Source organism: Apodemus sylvaticus, chromosome 2 (assembly GCF_947179515.1).
Source record: "Apodemus sylvaticus chromosome 2, mApoSyl1.1, whole genome shotgun sequence".
Taxonomy (NCBI): domain Eukaryota; kingdom Metazoa; phylum Chordata; class Mammalia; order Rodentia; family Muridae; genus Apodemus; species Apodemus sylvaticus.
Window position 1 is genome coordinate 153,217,691 of NC_067473.1, and position 21,729 is coordinate 153,239,419.

General features: G+C 53.1%; 1 protein-coding gene across 3 annotated transcripts in view; it reads right to left on the minus strand.

The window, feature by feature from the left end:
• Nucleotides 1–860: 860 nt before the first annotated feature.
• Nucleotides 861–21,729, minus strand: part of Iqsec3 (IQ motif and Sec7 domain ArfGEF 3) — a 94,967-nt gene continuing 74,098 nt past the window's right edge. Inside the window, exons 6-14 of one of the 3 annotated variants that reach the window (XM_052172653.1) lie at nucleotides 14,329–14,451; nucleotides 13,796–13,962; nucleotides 11,963–12,102; nucleotides 10,810–10,935; nucleotides 8,247–8,346; nucleotides 7,961–8,122; nucleotides 6,571–6,663; nucleotides 4,805–4,854; nucleotides 861–1,322 (exon numbers count right to left, since the gene is read on the minus strand). In XM_052172653.1, coding sequence (XP_052028613.1) covers nucleotides 861–1,322; nucleotides 4,805–4,854; nucleotides 6,571–6,663; nucleotides 7,961–8,122; nucleotides 8,247–8,346; nucleotides 10,810–10,935; nucleotides 11,963–12,102; nucleotides 13,796–13,962; nucleotides 14,329–14,451 — 1,423 coding nt within the window. Of the gene's footprint in view, nucleotides 1,323–4,644; nucleotides 4,720–4,804; nucleotides 4,855–6,570; nucleotides 6,664–7,960; nucleotides 8,123–8,246; nucleotides 8,347–10,809; nucleotides 10,936–11,962; nucleotides 12,103–13,795; nucleotides 13,963–14,328; nucleotides 14,452–21,729 lie in introns of those variants that run through there. The other 2 variants (XM_052172654.1, XM_052172655.1) reach the window with 2 other exon arrangements.

Consider the following 21,729-nt stretch of genomic DNA (forward strand, 5'->3'; position numbering starts at 1 on the left):
CCCGTTCTCTTTGCTTCTTGTTCCACAAGGAAATGATCAACCTGGTTCTCACATGTGTTTATGGATAACCGCCTGTGTGTACACTTGGGACTGGCCGAGCATTTAAGGCTAGAGAACCAAGAAATGTTCTTAAAAAGTGCACTTTGCAGACATGACCTCACAGTCACAGGGCTGTGCTGAACTGAGCCACACAGAACTGAATGCTCTCTCCTCCCCCCCCCCCCCCCGTTCTGTTTCTTGGCTCTTTCCTGGGTCTGGGGGAGGCAGGAGAACAGACATGGTTAAGGAAGCCAACGCCCCTGGGGAGGTAAGAACCAGTTTCCTGACTATAGGTTTGGGTAACAGACGCAGCAGACAAAGCTCTCTTCTTCTACTACCCTTAGGCCTGGCCTTGATTTAGCTTGGCCATAGATACACCTTATGCTGGGGTAGCCTGCACCTGTCCTGGGGTGTGCTGTTGGCAGGTCTAGCCTTTAGCTCTTGGCCTAAGACATGGACACTAATAGATCAAGGTAGCAAGCCCATCAGCCTACAGGCTGGGTCCTGGCTTCACTTTCCTTCAGTCTACAATCTAATTAGGGAAGCATGGGGAACGCAGAGGAGAAGGCCCGTCTGGCCATGTGGGACCCCCCAGAATAGTGAGAAGGAGGTACATATTGGTGGCGAGGTACTCAAATCAGTGAAGGATGGATGGGTCAAGCAATGCATCTTGCCAGGGCATTCTCTTTCCACAACTGTGACCAGTGGCCAGGGAGGCATTACGCCAACATGTGAGGAGTGCCAAGGAGCAGCCCAGATTCCTGAAGGACAGCCCGCTGGGACATCGGGACATCGGGACATCGGGGTGCTAAGGGTAGCGCTTACACCAGGCTCCTGGAGCCGCTGGAGTAGCGGCGTCGGAGCAGCATAGAGCCTGGGGGGCAGAACTGATGAGGGTGGTTGTATGGGGGTGGGGGCGGGGGCAGTGGAGGCTGGTGGATGACCTTAACTGGGGAGCCTGGACCACGCAAGGGTGTGGAGCCACAGGAGTCTGAGGAGGACGAGGCATAGCAGGACAGAGCCTGGCTCAGCAGGGGCTCCATGCGGGCCAAGCAGGGTTTGTCCAGGACAATGACCTTGACAATTTGTTGGCACTGCACCAGGGTGCCTGGGGGTGTGGGTGGTGGCAGTGGCAGCGGTGGGGGCTGCTCCCTCAGGGGGCTAGGCTGTGGGTCTGGCGGCAACAGCGGTGGTGATGTTGGTGGTGATGGTGCTGGCGCTCCCCTCTCGACCCCCAACTTGGGGCTGTGCTGGGACGTTTGAAGCCTGTTGTGAATTGACACCTAGTTTAGAAACAGCCAGAGAAGCACGGAATGTTACCACTAATTCCCAGCTGCTGGGGCTGGCCACCCAAGCCTCCCAGAGCCTCCCTTCAGACCTCTCCTGCCTGGTGTCCATAGGATGCTCTTCACCCTGGCTTTGACCCACCCCTCGCCCCATGCTGGTCTGTCTCTCCACACAGGGAAGCAACTTCTCCGACCACTCTTCTGTGCAAGTCCGGAGAATGCCAGCCGCTGCCGTGGTGCTCCGCACCCAGCTCATCTCCCGTGAGCTGATTCTGCAGGGCAAAGTCCTCCCTGGATACCCTCTCTACCCGCTGAGCTTGAGAAGTAGGGCCATCCTTGAGGCCCAGGGTATGACTGAGGAGGAAGCCTCATCCTTACCAAAAAGGTGCCTGAGCCCAGAATGCTGGGGAACCTTGAAGGGCTCCTGTGGACCTAACCTGCTCTGTCCCCTTACAGTCTCTGAGGCCATGACCTTTGCATTTGAGAGAGGCTGAGGTAGTCAAGAGCAGAGTGAAGTCCCCATCACCTCCCTGTCCCACTCCAGAGGGATGGAGAGATCCTATCTTGGTTTCTTGCATGGGTCAGGAGCAGGTGGCCAGAGCAGACGCGTCGTAAGAGTGTGATGTTAGAATTGCTGCTCAGGCTATAACTTCTGCAGCTGCCCCGTTCCTTCCCACAGACACTGAGAGGTGCCTCCTCAGGGCATTGCCTCGAGTCTCTAGCTAACAGACTTCCGGGTGCAAGGGATTCACACTCAGAGAAGTGCATTAACATCAAGGTTGGTATTGGTGGTTACCACACATCCTTGACTCCTGCCTGGGAATCAGAGAGCTTAGCAGGCCCATGTTTCTTCAGACACTTAAGACACTTCTACCATGCGGGCTCTGATTCGTCTCTTTAAACCCCTGTTTATGGCCTGTCTCTGGTGCCAGAGCCTCTCCTTAGAGGCATGCCATGTTCTTGTCTGTCTGTGTGTCTCTGTCCAAGATTCATTAACTCTTCTAATAAACTCCTTACCCCACAATAGTCTGTCCCTCTTGAACCTACGTCTGAGACTCGTTATGAGGACCTGGGAGTATGAGCACATCTAGTGTCCTCTTGCTAGCAGAAGCCATAGAGGAAATGTACCCGAGGGGAGGGGTTATCCTCATCCTTCATCTGCCTAGTTGGTGACAGCTAACTATGAGACACCACCGTCTTCTCCAAACACATGGGCCTTCCGGGTGCCTGGGACCCTTCTCTCTGAAGATGCTTTTTTCCTGAGCATGTCTGTCCTCAGGTACCACCTCACAGGGCCAACTTCCCAGGCACAGAGGGCTATGCTGAAGCTTCAGGCAGAAGCTCCAGGTCTGTCCAGGCCTGGGCCAGAACAGCTCACACTCTCTCAGCACCCCAGAGCAGCATTTACCAGCCCTGTTTACTGTCTAAAAGTGTAATTTCAGAGAACCCCTTCCTTTCCTAGTCTCCCACAATGTTCGCTAAGACGTCACTTAGATTCTCAAGGCCCAGCTCCAACATCAGCTCCAAGACTGTCTCCATCCTCTCCTTCCTCCTGGGCACCATTGCCCAGGCTGGAAATCATCCTAGGTGAGGGGTCAGCGTTCTTTACTGTTGAGACACAGAGCCTGCAGAGGGCATGGCCAGCATCTCTGTCCTTTCGGGGGCTGTCCTAGGAAGAAGGGCGTGCCACCGCTGCTAACACAGGGCACAGGCTAATCTTGTATCTACTAGGATTCTGAATAATTCTCCAGGAGAAATGGCCACAGACAACCTGACCGGGCCCATCCTCTTTGCTTCCCAACCTGCACTTCACAGCATCCTTGTGCCTGGTGCACCGATGCTGGGCTACCCAGTCCAGGGCCAGTGAGCCTCCCTTCCCCCTCATTCCTCTCCATGTAGGCCACAGCCTCGGCCTGTACACAATTTCCATTTCCCTCCATCTGCACAACAGTCCCACACCAGTTCAGATCCTTTAAGACTCAGTAAGTGAAAAGCCTCAGAGAGAGAGAGAGAGAGAGAGAGAGAGAGAGAGAGAGAGAGAGAATGAACATGAGTAGCAGTCACAATAGCTCAGAGAAGATGGAGGTGCACCTGCCACAGGGGCTTGGCCAAGCAATGCCAGAGGAGAGGGAGCTAGGGGCCAAGCCAAGAGGCTGTGGGGTGGCCAGATTGCCCTCTGCTTAGGGAAGCAGAGGCTGGCAGGATCCCTGGAGCTAGCTGAAGGGGCAAGGCAGCCTTGCAGATAGCCACGTGGCCCCTTTGGGCATCTAGGAGGGAAGAGGGGCACCATATGGCCGGTCCTCCCTGGGCAGCCCCAAGAGGATGAACCGGAGGGCTTGTGACTTAGGTTATCTGCAAGGCTGAGAATGGGCAGCTGCGGGAAGATGCAGGCGCAGGGCAGGGGATGGAATACCCACCCTGGGGGCTGGTCAGCTGCTGGGGCGGGAAGCTCCTCCGGTAAAGGTGCCTCCTCCAGAAACACGTGGGGGATGGGGTGCAGGGACAGAGAGAAACTGAACTCCCAGGTATCCTGTGGCTCCCCGGGCGGGGCTTGGCAGGCTGCTGGGTGGGCATCTGTCTTACATCTAGGGGAGCCCTCCTGCTGGTGGGCACGGGAGAGGACTGTCTATAAGCAGCTGGTGGTCCTCAAGGCCTGGCAGCCAAGGAGGTCTCTATGGTAGGCAGTGGATGCTGCCTCTAGGGGCTGCCTCGGCGCTGGCAGAAGCCAGCTGTTAGCTTCTAGGTTCCTTTCCCTTGTAGCTTGGAGATGGCATCCTCTCCTCCAGTGAGGAGGGTCTTTAGCTTAATCAGCTCATCCCCGAGGACAACCTTTGAGGCATCCCAGTCCTTGCTTGGCTTCCTCTTCTCCTGTGAACGTCCCACCCCATGGCCAGCTTTCCAGAGACTAGTTGTTCCAGGGAGAAATTCCTTCTCACTGTCTCAAACCCCGGTCCTCCAGTTTCCCCAGGAGGTATCCAGATGTCCCTAGGAGTGATCATGGAAAACTGAGCTTTGGGGATGACTTTGGGAGGGAGCCCAGGCTCCCTAGATGAGGAATGAGAGGACCTAGATAGGGACCATTGAGTCTCTGATATGACACATACTTGGGGGATTGCGAGCAGTGTATTTGGCGGGGTGGGGGTGGGGGAGTGGGTATGCAAAGAGCATGGAAGGGCGGGCCACTAGTCTAGTTAGTGGGCTCATCTCCCCGGGCTGGGCTGGGAGCTAGGCCCTGGAGGGCAGTGGGCAGGGGGTCGGCTGGCTGGGGAGCGGTTTGGCAGTGCTCGAGGCTTAACTAGGAAGAGTGGCGTTACCCATGCTAGCAGTAACTTTTAATTGTATCTCTTGAAATTGGTAAAATGGTGAGTCGGGCTGGGGAGGCATTGATTAATACCTGAGAAGAGAAACAACAGAGACGTGAGAAGAGGGACAGGGGGTCACAGCGTCACTCACCTGGATGCCACCAGGCCTCCACTTACCTCCCCCGAGCTCTCTGCCGCTCTCTCTCCTGCCATCGCTTCCCTCTTGGCTTTGAATACAAACAGCACAGGGCTCATTCTCCACCAGTCCTGCCTGGGACCCTCGGCCCTTTTCCTCCCCATCCAGCACCTCTGCCTTCTGGCAGGCATGGGTAGCAAGGCTGTAGGTGCCCCAAACTCTCCACTGGGGCACTGCCTGGCTTAGCATGCAGGATATCAGGAGCCTTGAGAGGCTGCTTCGGAGCTCTGTGATTTTGGGTAGGGTGCTGCACCTCTCGGGGCCTCCATAGACTAGGAAAGTTCTGACATTTCTACTGGGGAATCATTTTCTCTCAGTCAAATCCTTGCCAGTATGATCTGGAAAAGGTGGCTTTTGAGTGGTCCCTGATTTGTAGGCATCATATAAACCTTGAAAGAAGGGCTGCCATTTGCTATGGTCACTGTGACTTAGTGGCATTGAGGATCTAAATGCCCACGGCACATCCACCATGGTGCTTGCCATCTACAGAGCAGCTAATGGCCTATAATTAGGTCTACATCTTCTCACCACCCGACATGCATCAGGGACCCTGTGGACCCCCAGGAACGACTTGATGACGCTTCCTAGCTAAGGTCTTCCGAACATGTGCCCCTTGAGTTTCTCACTCCCTACCCTCAGGTTGGCAGTGTTCAGCCCTCTGCTTCCCGAAGTGCAGAGGAAACTGCACAGTCAAGGACGCTGCCGTGGGTAAGTCCCTGGAGATACACATCCAGATCTGACAGGGCTTTGCAGCTCCCACAGAGAAGCTGGAGGGGACGTGTAATCTCAGTTGAGAATTCATGGGAAAATCCTGGCAGCCCTGGAAGTGAGCGGTGACCCACTTCCCGAGCCCTTAGAAAGTAAAGGGGGCTATTGGTTTAGTTGGGTGGCATTTAGTTATGGCGACACAAGATGCAGATAGATGACATCTCAGAGAGATGCTTTCCCTGGCGCAGAGAGCCCGAAGCCTTGCTGGGAAAGGGACTAGCATTCCTTGGCGGGTGTAATCGGTACCCGGGATGCTGTCTATCTGTAATCTGGCATTGAGGCCAGCTGGGGAGGTATGGAGGGCTTGGGACTGTAGGAGTCCACTGTGCTCTTAGCTCAAGCAGCTGTCCTGTGGCTGTGGATACTTAAGAGTGCTCCCACTATAAACTCTGAGTGTGGGATGCAAGACAGAATGGCTAGACTAATGCATGAGCTGTGCATGGGGCTTCTGAATACATCCTGCTTCTCTAATTTCTCCATATTTGGGGGTTATGGGGGACGCCCAGTCCACCTTCCTCACTCTCAACCAGTGGGTGAGACCGAGTGAGGTAGCTGGCGGAAAGGACAGAGTCAGGCAGGCGTAATCAGGCTTCAAGGGCTGAGCAACAGGAATACCATATCCTAAGCTCTCTCTGACTCCACTTGGCTAGAGGGGAAATTTAATCTGAAGAAACCACTTAAATAGAGTTTGAGGCTCATCTGGATTGAAGCCAGGCTCTTGGCCTGACTCCAGGGGCAAGCAGTGACATTTCATATACAGTCCTGCACTTTGGGACAGTGTGCAAAACGGATACATTTCTCTGTCACCTTTTTCCCACACCGAGCTAAGGACTAAAGGTTAAAGACACAAGTCTGGAATTTCTCCATGGAAAGAAATAGCTGGAGAAACAGCATGGCCCCACCCACAGCCCACCAGAGCCAGGTTGTGGGACTGGGGTGACCTCTGCATGGGCTGGGTAAGGGCAGAGCCCAGGCTCACCTGTGGGTGATCCTTGCTTCGACTGTGGGTCCCCCTGGGCTCCAGCAGACCTTACAGAGAGCGTCTTTGTTCCCTGCTGCTTCTCCAGCTCCCCTAAGGAAGGGAGAAACATGAACAGAGGCAGTGCTCACAGCCCCAGTTGTAGTGAGCAAGGGGTTGTGGGAAGAGCAGGGGGAGGTGGCCGGAGAGTGCCCTCCACTCTGACAGGGGGTGGGCTGGAACAGGAGAACCAGTTAAGCCTCTTTGGCAGCTCTCTCTGGGAGTGAGGGTGACTGTCAGAGAGGCCATGAGAGACCGGGGTGGGAGAGGAGGTGGACTGCTGGGATTGGCACCCCGCACCCCGACTGATGATGGTTCTTAGGTAGGTTTCTTAGCCTCTTCATTCCTCACTGGAGGACAGTTGGGTTCACTGGCCAAGGTCATTAGCAAGATTTCCTGAGGTCAAGCACATAGAACGAAGCCTTACTTGGGCAAGTGTTTCTTGCATCAGGATTACGAGAGTGTACAAGACAGTGCAGCAGAGTCCCTAGACACAGTTGGTAACATCCAGTCCGTCCACGGGCACGTAGCAGGACTGTCGCCCCACCCCACAGTTCCTGAGCTTCCCACAGGACGATGTTCGGTGTTTCCCCAAGGGGTAGATTCTGTAACCTGCGTGGCTGGGACACACGTCCCGGCTGCCTCCCCACCCCCCACTGGAGCCTCTCGCACCAGTAACTATACTGCTTATTCTCACAGGGGCTCTAGGGAAAGGCTAGTTGCCACCCGTGTCGAGTTGACAGGTATTATTAAAGCGTTCTCTCAGCTTCTTGGTTCCATGGGACATGATTCCACTTTCTTTTATTAAAACTATCCACTTGGGTTCCATTTATTGTTTCTCTGGCTGTCTCAAATCCAGGGACACAGAGCAGTGACTGTCCACACCAGCAGTTTGCCCATATTGCCGCAGCCATCCTATCCCACATGTGGGGACTCTGACACGGCTCAGCGCTAGTTGCTTGCTGATACTCAGAGAGCCCTTCTGGCTTTGGGAGAATTATCGCCATAATGACACATGAGTCCAGGGACCTGGGCGTGATGTTCCCTGTCACTCACTGTCAGAACTTGGATTCCCTTTTTAAGCTCTGCTGGACTCAAGTTTCCTTGCTTGTACTAGGAAGGGAACAATTTGCACACGTGGGGAGTTATAGGAATTAAATAATAGATCCTGTCGCCTGCTGGCCCAGGATGTTGCTGTGGGTGGGCCTCGGAGCGCAGGGAAAGGGAGTGGGGTTCATGGGGTGATGCAGACATGACAGTTCCTAGGAAGTAAGGGTAGATGTGTATGCTGGCTGCCTCTGCCTTTGAGGACCCCCATCTCTCTGCCTTGGGAGCCGGGGCCCATCCTTACATTCTATCCGAATCTGTTCCAGCTCCGTCACCTCAGCGATGGACTCCTTCAGGTCTTCCACGAACTTTTGCATCTCGTCGGAGCCCAGGGCGCAGAAGTGCAGCACCTGCTTCTTCTCGGAGCCCGAGAGCGGAGTTGCCAGGGTGATGCCGTGGGAGTAATCTGGAACCCAGTGACACCCCACCAGTGAGCTGCCTGCCAGCAGGGGCTGCTCGGGCAGCTAGGTGCAGGGAAGGTGCTGGTGTTTGGGGAAGCTCCCATCCTCCAGGCCCCGGGAGGGACTCACACTCGTTCTCGAAGAGGTGAAAGCGCATGCCCAGGAGGCCGACCGCCTTGCAGAAGGTGTATGTGAAGGAGCTCTTCTTCTTTGGGCACAGCTTGAGAATCTGCCCAGGGTGGGACAGAAACACATGAGTGGGCTCCTGTAATATGTGTGCACATAGACAGGCAACGACACCCAGAGACATTGTGAATATTGTCGGTGGACAAAGATGCACACCTGTTTGCATCAGAACAGACCCCCCAGGAGAGGGGTGGACACAGGGGCTGTCACTGATTAACACCCACCGGAACCCATTACTTCTGCATTGGAAGACCTGGCCTCTAAGTCCTCCCAGATCTAGCCTCTGCCACAGGCTGGCTTTATGCCGGCCTCCCAGTATCCTCCATTTGTAGCTTGACGCAGCCTAGCGAGTCCTACGAAGTCTACCCATTCCTTTTCTGCAGTTCTCTCTGCAGCTTTCTGCACGGCCAGATTCCGCTCATTATTTAAGTTAACCCCGATGCTCCTTGCAGAGGGCTTCCTTTCAAAATCCCATTTAAACCCACAAGCTAAAAGCAAGCCCCAAGCCTCCTCTGCTACCCTGTCACCCTGTCCCACCCCCATTTTACAGATTTCATAGCACCCTTCCCCTCCGATATGACTTCGTGTGTTTTCCTGCCTTCTTTCCTCTTCCTTTTCTTTTTTTATTTTTATATTTGTTTCTGCCTAAAATGAAAGAGCATCTCACCAGCTGATCTGTATATAAACTTATATTTTATTTAGTCCCTCTTATGAACTGGGCACGGAGGATGCAAAGGGACAGATGTGACAAGAGCTCTGCCCTTGAGGGGCTGGCTCATGGGATTGGGGAGGAAGTCGGCTAAGAACAAACCCCCTCTCCCCACCCAGCAAAAGCAAAGCAAAGCGAGGCACAAACGAGGTAATTTCAGGAACTTGGATGCTTTTTGATGAAAGTAAGATAAAATTAGAAATTGAAAGTGCCCGGGCAGACTGCCTTGCTTGGGCAAGAGGCCACCCGGGAAGGCCACATTTAATTAAAGACCTGCTTGAAGAGGTGACCACACCCGGAGAAGCTTTTGAAGGGAAGGGAAGGAACAATCAGAAAAGAGGTCTGCCCAGTGGGAGGCGGCTCCTGGGGCCAGGGTTAGAGCGCTCCAGGCCTGTGGCAGAAAATGAGCTCAGAGACCTCTGCGGTTGGCGGAGCCTGGGGCAAAGATGGGGGTTCTTTGTTATCACACTGGAACCTGGCAGAGGGTGGGCCCTGATGTGAACCCCAGAAAGGCACTGCTGCTGTGGAGGAGTGACAGGAGACAGGTGGGACTGAGAGGAGCATTTTAACATCCTGCATGATACAGACCCATCTGTACTCCATACTGCACAAAGAGGAACCAGCACTCAAAGACAGACAGACAGACAGACAGACACACACACACACACACAGACACACACACAGACATTCACACACAGACACACACACTATCCCTGGCTGTCACACACACAGACATACACACACAGACACACACACTACCCCTGGCTGTCCACACACGCTGTCAATGATTTGCTTATTCATGCTATTGTTAAGCCCCTCCCCTAGACCCTTGCTCCTGCTGGAATAAAGGGCTACTTAATACAAACACCATTGTGTTAGCCCTCACTAGCGTCACTAAGTAGACTCAGGGCTTCAACAAGTGTCTGAGCCCGAACTTCCACGGTATGACAGAGCAAGGGTGGGAACAAGAGGAGTGTGTGTGGACTTCACAAATCCTCCAGATGACTGCCTGACTGAGGGGAGAAACTGAGTTCTGGAAGGACTCACTGCCTGTGTCCGCTGCCCCGTTCGTTCTAACCCCCTGGGAGGGGATGATCTGGAAGGCAGATTTTTAAGATGCTAATCCACTGTCTTCTCAGAGTTCGCTCTCTGAGTAAGGTTCAGTTTTCACCTCTTTGTATTGACTCTGAGTGGCCAGGGTGCTCTGGCATTCTGGCTACAGAAGGAGGACCCGAGAGAGTCACTGGGCCAGATAGGCAGGGTGAGTGAGAGGTGCCTCTGTGGGATCCTGGACAGGTTTCCTTCCCTGTGACTCGCTTGTGGACAGGGCACGAGAGGACAAGTCTGTGGAGCTCACCCACCCCTGCCTGCTCCTTGACACTGGGGACAAGTCCCTGCACAGTGGGAAGGATTTCTGATTTACTGATGGGACACTTGTTTCCAGAGAGAAATACATCACACATACACATGCTATCCAGCCTCTCCCTGGGCCCAGGGACAGTGGCCTTCTGATGACCACCAAGGCAGGACTATGGTGCCAACGCTGTATGCCTCACCCGAGGTTTTTGGTATCACAGAGAGGCAGGTTGTCTGGGGTCTGGTTCATTTTCACATGGACCTGTCTCTGTGCTTCCAATTCATGGTTTATCATGTAGGAGCCGGCATATCCACACCTTCAGTCTTGGTCCACCCTGCCCAGTGCCTCCCTGCTCAGTCTTGTCCTGCCCAGTCCCAGTAGGCAGGGATTCAGGACAGTACCAGCTTCAGTTATCCCCTTCCCTGGCCTATACCACTTACCACCAGCAGGTCATTGAAGAGGAACACTTCTCTCTGGTGCGCGGCTTGTTTCTGTAGCTTGTTCACATCAGTCACCTCGAAGAGCCGGCTACAGCAGACCAGGCGGCGGTGTGGCATGGACAGCACCTGGAACCCAGACAGGGCTCTACCGTCAAGCCCCAAGAGACCCCAGGGCCCTTCTCCCAGCCAAGGGCACCATTTTCCAGAAGAGGAGCTGGAGGTCCAGGGAGGGGGGATGGGCTCTGCTCTTATGGGGAGGGCACCACTTGACCTTTGACCTCTCATCTGGGGGCCTCTATTCCCTTCGTAAAGCCTCTGGGGCAGCATCTGCACAGAGAGGATTCATTATGGCTGTGTAATGAGATTGAGGGATGAGGGAGAGAAATTGAAATAAGCCTTCAGAGTGTTCAAAATCTACCGCCAGCCTTTCCCCCTCTATGACTACACATGTGTGAAATCCTTACCTGTCTCTCCACTGCACACTCAAATGCACATGTGTAAGGGAGAGGGGATTATAAGGACCCTGGGATCTACTCCAGGAACTAAACCATCAACTGGCTCGCAGAGCAGACACGTGCTGAGCCCCCTGCTTTCGAGGCTCTGCAGTGATATCCTTCCTGCATGGAGGAGGGAGTTCACAGGCAGAGCTCAAAGACATCCCCCAGTGGGAAGGTCATGAAGATCCCCTGACTTGCCTGCACTCAGTGTAAGGTGCCAGTGGCATAGAAGGCCACGGGGGATGCCAGCTTAAAACTCACTGCACATTAGAACGCTTCCTGGGTTGCCACAACCTATCGTCTACACAGTTCATTTTCTGCCTGTCTGCTCATCTGGACCATCCAGGCATGCCTACCATGCACTGCCTCTCATGAACGGTATCCCGAACTTTCCTGACTGGCCATCCACATGCTTCAACCTTAGGTCACTGGCTAGGCCTTTCTGACATCTCACCCTAGTAATAGCAGCAGGGGGCAAAAGGGATGGGGAGCTTATTCAAAGGGAAAAAGGATGTCGTGCCTGGCACACAGCACAAGCTCAATCTATGACTAACAGAAAGGTAAGGAAGAGACTGGGGGAGACTTCAGGAAGGAAGAAAGGACAGGAAGCAGAAGATGGCCGGCCGCAGGGAGAGCTGCTCTGAGTGGGCCCTTACCGTCTTCATGCCCACGATGGACTTCTCCACCTTGGTGACATAGGTGACGTGGTCCTCATTGGATTTGAGCTCCTTCTGCTGGATCCTTTCATAGATGCCTACCACCAGCTCTCTGGGGATGTCCGCGCCGTCATCCACACCTGCCAATGGGGAGGGGTCAGAGCCTCAGACAAGATTTCCCTCCACACTGAAGTACTAGGGAAGTGGATTTGATTGAGTTTTGCCTCTGACCTTTACCAACTGGCTCCACACTCCCACCAAAGGAAAGATGTTTTAGTGGTGGAAACACAGGAGCCAAATTGAAAACAAAGGGAAACACCAATTTAAGGAAGACAGAGGATGGTAGCTATGATACTCTGTACGTCCACTGCAGGCTGTGCTTTCCCAAGTATTCCTGACTTTAGTGGTGGTGGATGAGGAAAGTGGATATAAACCCCTCTACATAATAGAAACTTTAAACAATGCTTAAAATAAAAAATTATTATGTGAAAAACCTCAAACATTACAGTATATGTGCTGTGTGAGTCCATTTCTATACCCCAGGGAAGGAGAAGGCTACCGGATGCCACTGTAAGGCATGAGAGTGGCAGGCCCAGACAAGTGTCTCGGGTGAGACGGGGTGAGAGAGAAGGTTCTGGGGTGATGGAAATGGCCCGTTTGTAGACATAGGAGTGACCACATGGTGTGCGTGAATATAAACCGTCGTGTTTATGCATCTTATGTGGTCTGTGTTTATAACAAGGGACGGAAGAAAGAAACGCCATGCCATTCACTGATGTGGAAGGAGCACTAAACACATAGTCAGCGCCTGGGGATGCAGCTCAGCACAGGCGGCTGAGTGCCTAGCATTCGGAAGTCCCTGGCTTCTAGCCTAGCACCGAGAAATAAATCAATAAGCAACTGAAAACTATTGAAAGTGCATCTTGAGGGACTGGCAGGTGACAGGGCAGGCTCTTCTTTTCTATTGAACCTTGTAAATTTATTTTACTTTATTAAATACATGCATGCATAACTTTGATCTTTTTTGTTTCAGTTTTGGAGACAAGGTATCATTCTACAGTCCAGGCTGGCCTTGAACTCACGCTGTAACCCAGGCTGGCCTCTAACAAGTACCAATCCACCTGAGGATCACAGGTGCACAGTACCATACCCAGCACTTTGAATCTTTTAATGCCCAGACTCTCAGTGTTACGTGCACCATACACTGATGGCTTTGGCCTGGTGCCTGTAAGAGGTGCATGGCATCGATTAGAAACGTTTCTGTGCTGGGTGCTATCAGGCAACTGCAAGGTTGAATTCAAGAAACTCAGAACCCTTAGCCGGGTGATGGTGGCACACCCCTTTAATTCTGGCACTTGGGAGGCAGAGGCAGGCGGATTTCTGAGTTCGAGGCCAGCCTGGTCTACAGAGTGAGTTCCAGGACAGCCAGGGCTACACAGAGAAACCCTGTCTCGGGGGAGGGGGGGAAGAAACTCAGAACCCGGAAGCTCTACTCCCAATCTCTTCTCTCCTATGTCACGAGGTGAGAAGGTCTGGTCCCACTCAGACACCAGACTAGTACTAATGACCCTGAGGTCACCCAGTGGGGATGGTCTGCACCACACAAATGCAGAAGGTATTGCTATAGGGCCCTGTTGCTTTCAGTAGGGCTATGGTACCTGGAGAATCAGTTTTCTGGAAAGTATGCAACATTCCCAGCCTGCTAGGGATCACCAGGTCCTCAGGGACAAATAGCATCTGCAGTTAGGGCTCGTATCCACAGAACCGACAGGAACTGGACTGAGCTGCACTGTGCAGCACCCTCACCCCACCCACCCAGTCCAGCCTCCTCACCTCGGAGGTTCCGGATAAAGTCTTCTAGCATCATCTTCCGGTCAGGCTTGATGTTGGGGCTGTACATGTCGGTGTTGAGCAGGATGATGGCGAAGGCCAGGATGAAGATGGTGTCTGGGTTGTGGAACTGTTGCACTACCTCAGGGTTGCACATGCAGTAGCGCTGGCTGGTGGGGGAGGGGGAGGACCATGAGTTCCCCCGTCATGGCTCTTGAAGGACTTTGGCATCAGGGAGGCCATTGGCTACCCAGCCTCCAGTATCTGTCTCCCACGTGTGCTTAGTAAATTAGGTTGTCTGTAGGTAAGCAAGGAGCATCCACTGGGAGGGTCCCATGTGGCTTCTGACTTGGAGGTCTCACTAAAGGATTCTGTCCCTCTCTTCCATTCAGCCCACCTTCCCGCCTATACCAGAAGGGCTGCACTGAGCCGTATCTCGATGCCCAGAGTCATGGCAGCTTTTCTTCACTACTTCTGTTTCCCAGGAATCGGGGAGGCTTGGAGGATGGGGAGAGGAGCCGGGAAAGGGCTCTCACCTGAAAGCTTCTATGAGCCGCTCTACCTTCTGGGCTTCCCCCTGCACGCGGATGTGCGCTTGAAACTTCCTCAGGGCTTCGTCCAGCTCCATATTGGAAAAGTCCATTTCATCTACCACACAGCTGAGGGCAAGCAGAAGGGGGTGTGAGTGACGTCAGTCCCTGCCCCCTCCTCTGGCGCTGAGGGGGTGGGGTGAGGAGACCTGGCTTGTTTTTAGTTAGGAGGGAATTGAGGAAGAATCTTGGAGCCTTGCTTAGCCCTCTGGGGTCTCCTCCGAATAACCCAGGAAGACATCTTTCTTCTGCCACCTCTCATCTCATGCAGCAGCCCTAGGAGGCAAGCTATTGGCTGCTGAATCTGTTCCAGTCAAATACCCGAGACCCAGCGTGATGAGCTGTTGCCCTGCACTACCAAGGGTAGGTAAAGCTGAGATCAGACCTCTCTGTTCTGGATCCAGGTTCGCCCTGAGCCCCAGGGGATTTCAGGGTTAAAAAGCACTTATAACTGGAATGAGCCAAACATGGTGGCTCATACTTAAGCTCATAGCTACTTAGAATGTTGCAGAAGAAGGATCCCTTGGGTACCATAATGATTCTACCTCAAAAAATGGGGTGGAGGTAAATATTATATATCATATTATATTACGCTGGATGGAGAGTTCCTTTCTCCCCACCAGGGTCTTCCAGTCTTTCCTGGACCCCCTTAGTGGTGGTTTGAATATGCTTGGCCCAGGGAATGGCACTATGTGGAAGTGGGGCTTTGTTGGAGTAAGTGTGGCCTTGTTTGAGGAAGTGTGTTACTGTGGTGGTGGGCTTTGAGAGCTTCCTCCTGGCTGTCTGAGGAAGCAGATTCCTGTTTGCCTTTGGGATAAGATGTTGAACTCTCAGCTCCTCCTGCCTGGGCGCTGCCATGCTCCCGCCTTGATGATAATGGACCGACCCTCTGAACTTGTAAGCCAGTCCCAAGTAAATGCTGTCCTTATAAGAGTTGCCTCGGTCATGGTGTCTCTTCACAGCAGTACAAATTTTAACTAAGACACCCTTTTCTTAGGCTGCCTGGAAAGGACAATGCCTGCAGAGTTCTCTCTGTTCAACCCACCCCCATCCTTCTGCCTCAGTTTCTTCTTGGCTGTTCTATTCCCAGGGTCTTGTGCAGGGTGGCAGGAATCTGGGTGTGGCCATGTTGCAGACATGCTAGTTCCAACATTAGACCTTCCATTAGCCAGGAGAATATGGCCGCCATCACAATATGGCTGCCACGTGCCCACAGGCTCCCAGAGCTGACGTCAGGTGTCACAACCCCATCCTAGTCACCGCCCTATTGGCTCCTTCGCAGCCTGTCCCTTGTTGTGTGCTTGGGTCTCCTGGCAGACAGCATCACAGAACAATGTGGGCATAAGTCACCTTGTCCTTCAAGGCTGATCCCAGCTATGAGCCAAGCGGGTAGCTCAGTACCCAGCACTCCTGACAAGGACTTCTCAGACATCTATAGCATGGCCAGCTGAAGTGTAGACAGGCTCTGAGCAGGACCCACCTCCTCCATGATCTCGGAAGACCCAAAGTCCCCAACTCTGTTGCCATTTGTCAGGAGAAAACAAAGAACAGTGCCATAAAGCAGTGATCTGGGCATGAAGGTGTGTGGGTCTGTCGCCCTACTGTGGAGCAGGGAGAGCGGTCAGGCCCAGAGACTGCAAAGAAGCGGGGTGGGGGTGTGGTGGGGAACAGGACCCTTCCTCCTCTTTCCTTTCCTGGCTCTGGGTAAATCCATAGCCATCCCCAGCTGAGCTGGCTGGGCTCCTCTCAGACTTGTCAGGGTGGGTTAGTGGGTGGAGCAGGAAGCAGGTGGAGGCAAGAGACTAGCCAAGCCGGAAAACCAGTCTGTGCTGGAGAAGGCTGCCTGGATGGCAGAGCCTCCAAGCCTGCCCACTCTGCTTTCTCAATGGAAGTCTGAGTTTGCTCCAGCACTGAACTTTCCTTAGCTTGGCATGAGCTGCAAGGGAGCATCATGGGGTCCGTGGGTGCCTGTAGCTCAGCCCAGGCAGGAGCCAGGCATCAAGCCATAGAGTATTGCTGTCCTGGAGAAGGAAAGAGCCCTAGCAGGGGACACAGAGGCAGAGGAGGCACAGAGCCGGTGTGATACTGACACAGAACCCAAGCCAGAACCAGACACGGGCAGAGGCAGAGCCTTTGTGGTGTGAGTCCTGCAGGCAGAGCCACAGAGAAAGGGGCCACAGGGGAGGCCAACAGAGAACAGAATAGTGACAAAGAAGCAAAGAGGTGATTGGAGAAGAACAGAGAGGACAAGAGGAAAACAGACAAGGGAAGAAAGGAGGAGACTGAAGAGGTGGAGAGGAAGAGACAGAAGTCAGGTAGAGGTGATACTGGGCCAGGAGAACTCCATGTATTGAGTGAGGGGCCTGAGCATGCCGGGACAGAGAGGTTGAACATTGTACCCTCTTACTGCAGAGGTGAGGACCCTTGTAAGGACAAGGAAGAGGTCTGTGGGCTCAGCCGGGCCAACACTGACTAGAGGCCCTGGTGCCTCCAAGGCCCAGGCTGGCCCTCAGCCATAACGGACTGATATCTGGTGGTTTGCCAGGCCTGGGCCATTGGTTCGTCTCTCCTTCTCCTCCCTCCTCCTGCTGTGGGCTCCTGGGCACTCTCTTCCCTTTCTGTGTCTCTTCAGAAGCCTCTCTCCATCTTCCTCTGCCTCCAGAGCTGCAGGCCAGGTTTGTCTCCTCCATGACGTGGAAGTGGCTGCAGGAAGCAGGGCTCATGGGGAGACAGGGAAGGAAGCGGCACCCGAGGGGATGGGCTGAGCCCAGCCAAGCGCAGTGGCCTAGTTTCCCGTCCTCTACTCAGGTGACATGCAGCCTGCTGGTTCACGGTTCACTGGCTCAGGTGCTGTGACTAAGGACTCCAGTAATGAGCCGAGGGTCTAAACTGTCCTTGTTCGGGAGAGGCAGCCAGAGAAACGTGGCCCATCCCAAGACAGGGCTGTGAGGACTGCCACGGAGCCAGACTGCCTCTAATTCAGAATCCTCCAGGCTGCTCGGCGAGCGCTGCGTTGTGATGGAGAAGGTATCAGTTAGAATGCAGCTCTCTGGACCCTGCCCGGATCCAGTGAGTTAGCACATTTGGAGGCGGGCCTGGGACTCTGCGTTCTTTATCAGCTCTCTGAGTGATGCTTAAAATGGGGGAGGCCAGGGGCTGAGCTGAAGCAAAGAGTAGGAGGAAGCTCAGCTCACTGGGAACTTTGGAAATGGGAGTCCGGCTACTACCACGCCCCAGGGAGCAGTCTTGCAGGGGAAGGTGCTTCCATCCTCCAAGGCTGTCAGGATGACTCTGTGCGGGGGCAGGAAGGGGCAGAGGGCTGGAATTACAGATAGCTGCAACATCACCCATCTTCAACCTGCCTCCCTGTGAAGCACCTTGAGACATCAGTGGTTTGTTTGTTTGTTTGTTTATGTGTATGTGTATGTGTATGAGTATTTTGCCTACATGTATGTGCATGCAACATATTTATGCAGTTCCATAAGAGGCCAGAAGAGGGCGTCAGATGCCCCTGGAGCTGGAGTTTCAGGCAGTTATTGGGTGCTGGGAACTGAACCCAGGTCCTCTGCAAGAGCAGCAGATGCTCTTAAGGACAGCAACAGTGTTTGATAGTAGGTGCACTCCTGGAACTCTTACAACCTGGGGAGGAATCCTACTATTTTCTGGCTGCAAAGCCTCAGTGGGAAAGGGGAAAGAATGGTCTGAGCCAAGGGGGAGCCCTCGCTCCTGCACAAAGGCAAGTCGCCTCTCACATAGCTATGGGTTAGTCACGTTGAACTTGTAGGACCTGCCCCACCCTCATCTCAACTCTGGTATTCCCTGAGCAGGGTGACCTCACAGCCCACCACGATAGCACAGTACAATACCCCCTAAAGTACCACAGACGCTCTCCCAACAGCGGCAGACAAGGACATGACACTGGCTGACACGGAATTCATCTCCCTGTGATGAGCAGTGATCATTCTGCCTGCAGATCAGGGAGTCATTCCACGCTCTCCCGATGGGGTCTGTGAACTCCTGGGAAAGCTGACTGGGAGGGAGGCGGACTGTGGTGTCTCCCAGCAGTCTGCTCCAGTAGACACTCATCTTCAAGACTGTCACCGTAACCCTAACAGCATGGGTTGCTTCTGTGTAGATTTTGGCTGGCACCTCCTCACCTTTTCCTTTCCTCATTTTCCTCCTCCATACTTCTATTTTGTAACGTCTGCCAGTGCTTAAAATCCCCCCTCCCATCTTCCTCTGTCTCCCGGAATCGCTAGAGGAAACAGACTGTTGATCAGTTTGCAAAGTCCTGTTGCTGCTGGGACCCAGGGCAGGTCACCTCGCATCCCTAGTGTCCCAACCATCTTCTCAGCTCTTCTCATCTCCTAATTTTACACACTGCACCTCCTAGGCAACCTAGAGGCTCGCCCTGTGCTTCCCTGTGGTTCTGGGAGGCTCCTTCCTCCGGGGCTTTCTCGTGTGCCCATGGGGCCTCAGCTGGGAGGCTCTCTCTGGAGCCTTGCTTATTGAAGGTTATTTTAGGGCTTGTTATGTGTTGAGTATGAGCCGTTTCCCGCAATCCCATGTGCCTGAGTGCCTGGGCCCCACCTGGTGGCCCTGTTTCAGAGGTTATGGAACCGTTGGAGCTTGGGACTTCTCTGGCAGAAAGAAGCCCCTGGCAACCCGCTTCTGGGTACATCTCCATTTCCTGATCCCCAAGACATCAGGAGCTATTGTCTCAACACTTGTGCTACTGTGCATGGGCCTGCCCCAGCCATCATGATTTCTAGCTTGGATGAACTGAAGTAAATGTCTCCCGGAAGTTACTTCTGTCAAGTATTTTATTAAGCGATAAGAAAAGTAACTAATGTTTCCAAAAGAAGACTCTAATCCCCTGGATTGTATGAGATATTAACTATTGCCTGCAGGTTTCGTAACTCTTTCACAGAAGAGACCGGCCCTGTAGGGGAACCGCACAGACTCTAGGAACACTTCCCAGTAAGCCTGGCCACCTTCCCTGTCTCCCCAGTGTTCCCTGACTCTGAGTGACTGGTGCTAATTGGTTCTCCCTGAGGGATTCCACCTCCTCCACATCCACAGTGGAGGCCTGGGAGGTGCCTTGGAGGACATCTGGATGCATTTAAACAGGCAGTAACCACAGATATGTGAGGAGACTCTTGATTGTTGCATGTTGTCAGGGAGGTTGCACGGTTTACCTTCCATCTCAGAGCCCACCTACCACACAGTCCTCGTGGGAGTCCCCACTCCTGGCTTCTTATCCGTCCTTCCCGCCCCCACTTCCAGCCCTCCCCAGTGCTCTGGGCGTGTCTGTCTGTCTGTCTTGCTTTCAGCACATGCAATAAATGACTCCCGAGCACAAGGCTGGGCCAACGACCTGCCGAGAACTGCTAGCGATGCAAACAGCCTCTGTTCCGAGGTGAGGCTCTGGGTAGTTTCATGCCAACTTGACATGAGCTAGAGTCAGTTGAGGAAATTCTCCCACTAGTGGGCAAGTGTATAATGCGGTTTCTTGATTGATGATTGATGGGGGAGGGCCAAGCTCACTGTGGGTGGTGCCATCCCTGGACTGGTGGACCTGGGTGCTATAAGAAAGCAGGCTGAGTCAGCCATGAGGAGCAAGCCAGTGAGCAGCACCTCCTTGGCCTCTGCATCAGCTCTGCCTCCGGGTTCCTGCCTCGTTTGAGTTCCTGCCCTGACTTTTCACAGTGATGGACTATGAAGTGGAACTGTAAGCCAAAACAAACCTTTTCCTCCACAGATTGCTTTTTGCTGGGGGTGATGGAGATGATCACAGCAATAGAAACCCTGACAATGACAGGGAGCCATGTTTTAAGAGCTGGGTCAAAACTATTTCTTTGTAGCTAAGTGTAGTGGTGAGCACCTATAATCTCGGGACTTGGAAGGCTGGGTCGGAGAATCACATGGTCAAGGGCACGTTAAGCTCTCCCCCTTCCATCTTCTAAAATTCTTCATACACATTTGTAGTGGCTATTCCAGGTTGTCAACTTGACTATATCTTGAATAAGCTACAATCCAGAACTGGAAGGCTCACCTATGATCCTAATTTGCAGGCTCAGAGATACAAGTTTCTGACCTGGATCTTGGCCTGGAGATCTTGAAGCATAGTGGCTATGAATTTCAGAAGATTAAGACAGGGAGATCTCCAGGTTCAAGATCATCTGGGATTAAAGGTGAGGTGGCCCACACCTTAAATTTGGGCCACACCCTCTGCTGGAGACCTATATAAGGACACTGGAAGAAGGAAGACTCACTCACTCTTCCTTGCCTGCTTGCCTTGTGGGACTTAGCAACTGCTAGATCCTTGGACTTCCATCCACAGCTGCTGCTGACCATTGCTGGGGAGTTGGACTGCAGACTGTAAGTCATCAACAAATTCCCTAACTATATAAAGACTACCCATACGTTCTGTGACTCTAGAGAACCCTGACTAATACATACACCATTACAGGTTCTATGAAGAGAAAAGACAAGTTCCACACAAAGACAAAGAGGACATATCTTATATCTCTTTGGCCACAACGAGCTCTTAGGGGACATGCAGTTTCAGTTGAGATCTGAAAGATGAGTTGTGTTGTTGAGGTGAAGTAGGTAGGCCGAGGGGTCAGAGGAGGCCATGGAGGTCGAGGAATACACCAAGGTTGTGGTGGACAAGAATTCCAAGCACCTAGAAAAGGCTGGTGAGTGTGCAAAGCAGAGAGGAAGGAAACCTGAAGGACATGGAGGCTTGGGGCAAACAGGATTTTCACCTGCCAATTATGAGGTTTCTAGAGTTCATCCTGAGCACTTTGAGATTTCGTGAAGATTTCTCTGGTTGCTGGGGATGGGCTCAGGGAGAAATGAGAGGGAGGGAGCAGTGAGGAGGGGGGCAGGGAGCCTAGTCAAGATGCTACTTCAGGGGTCCCAGCTAGAAGTGCTAGGGCTTACTCTAGGTTGAAGCTGAGGATGGTGGTGGTGGTGAATGCAGGGTCTGAGGAATCTGGGGCTGAAGAAGGTATAGGGGTTATGCAGAAGAGGGGCTCAGGATGAGTTCATAACTCAGCAACAGTATTTAAGGTGAGCAGGGGGCTGGACTGAGGCTTTAGCTTGGGACCCTAAGCTAAAGAGGTGTTGAGTTGTATTTCTCTTTTGCTAATTCTTTCCTTCCCCCTCTCTCTTTCCTTCATTCTTTCTTTTCTTTTTTTTATTTCTTCCAAAGCCAGGAGTAAATCAAGAGCCTTATACTCAACCCTACCACCTAGCTATACCACAGCCCTGCAAACCTTTATGAAGACCCACTGTGTGTCTCTTTTAGTGTACAGATGAGAAACCCTGTGCTGACGGCTC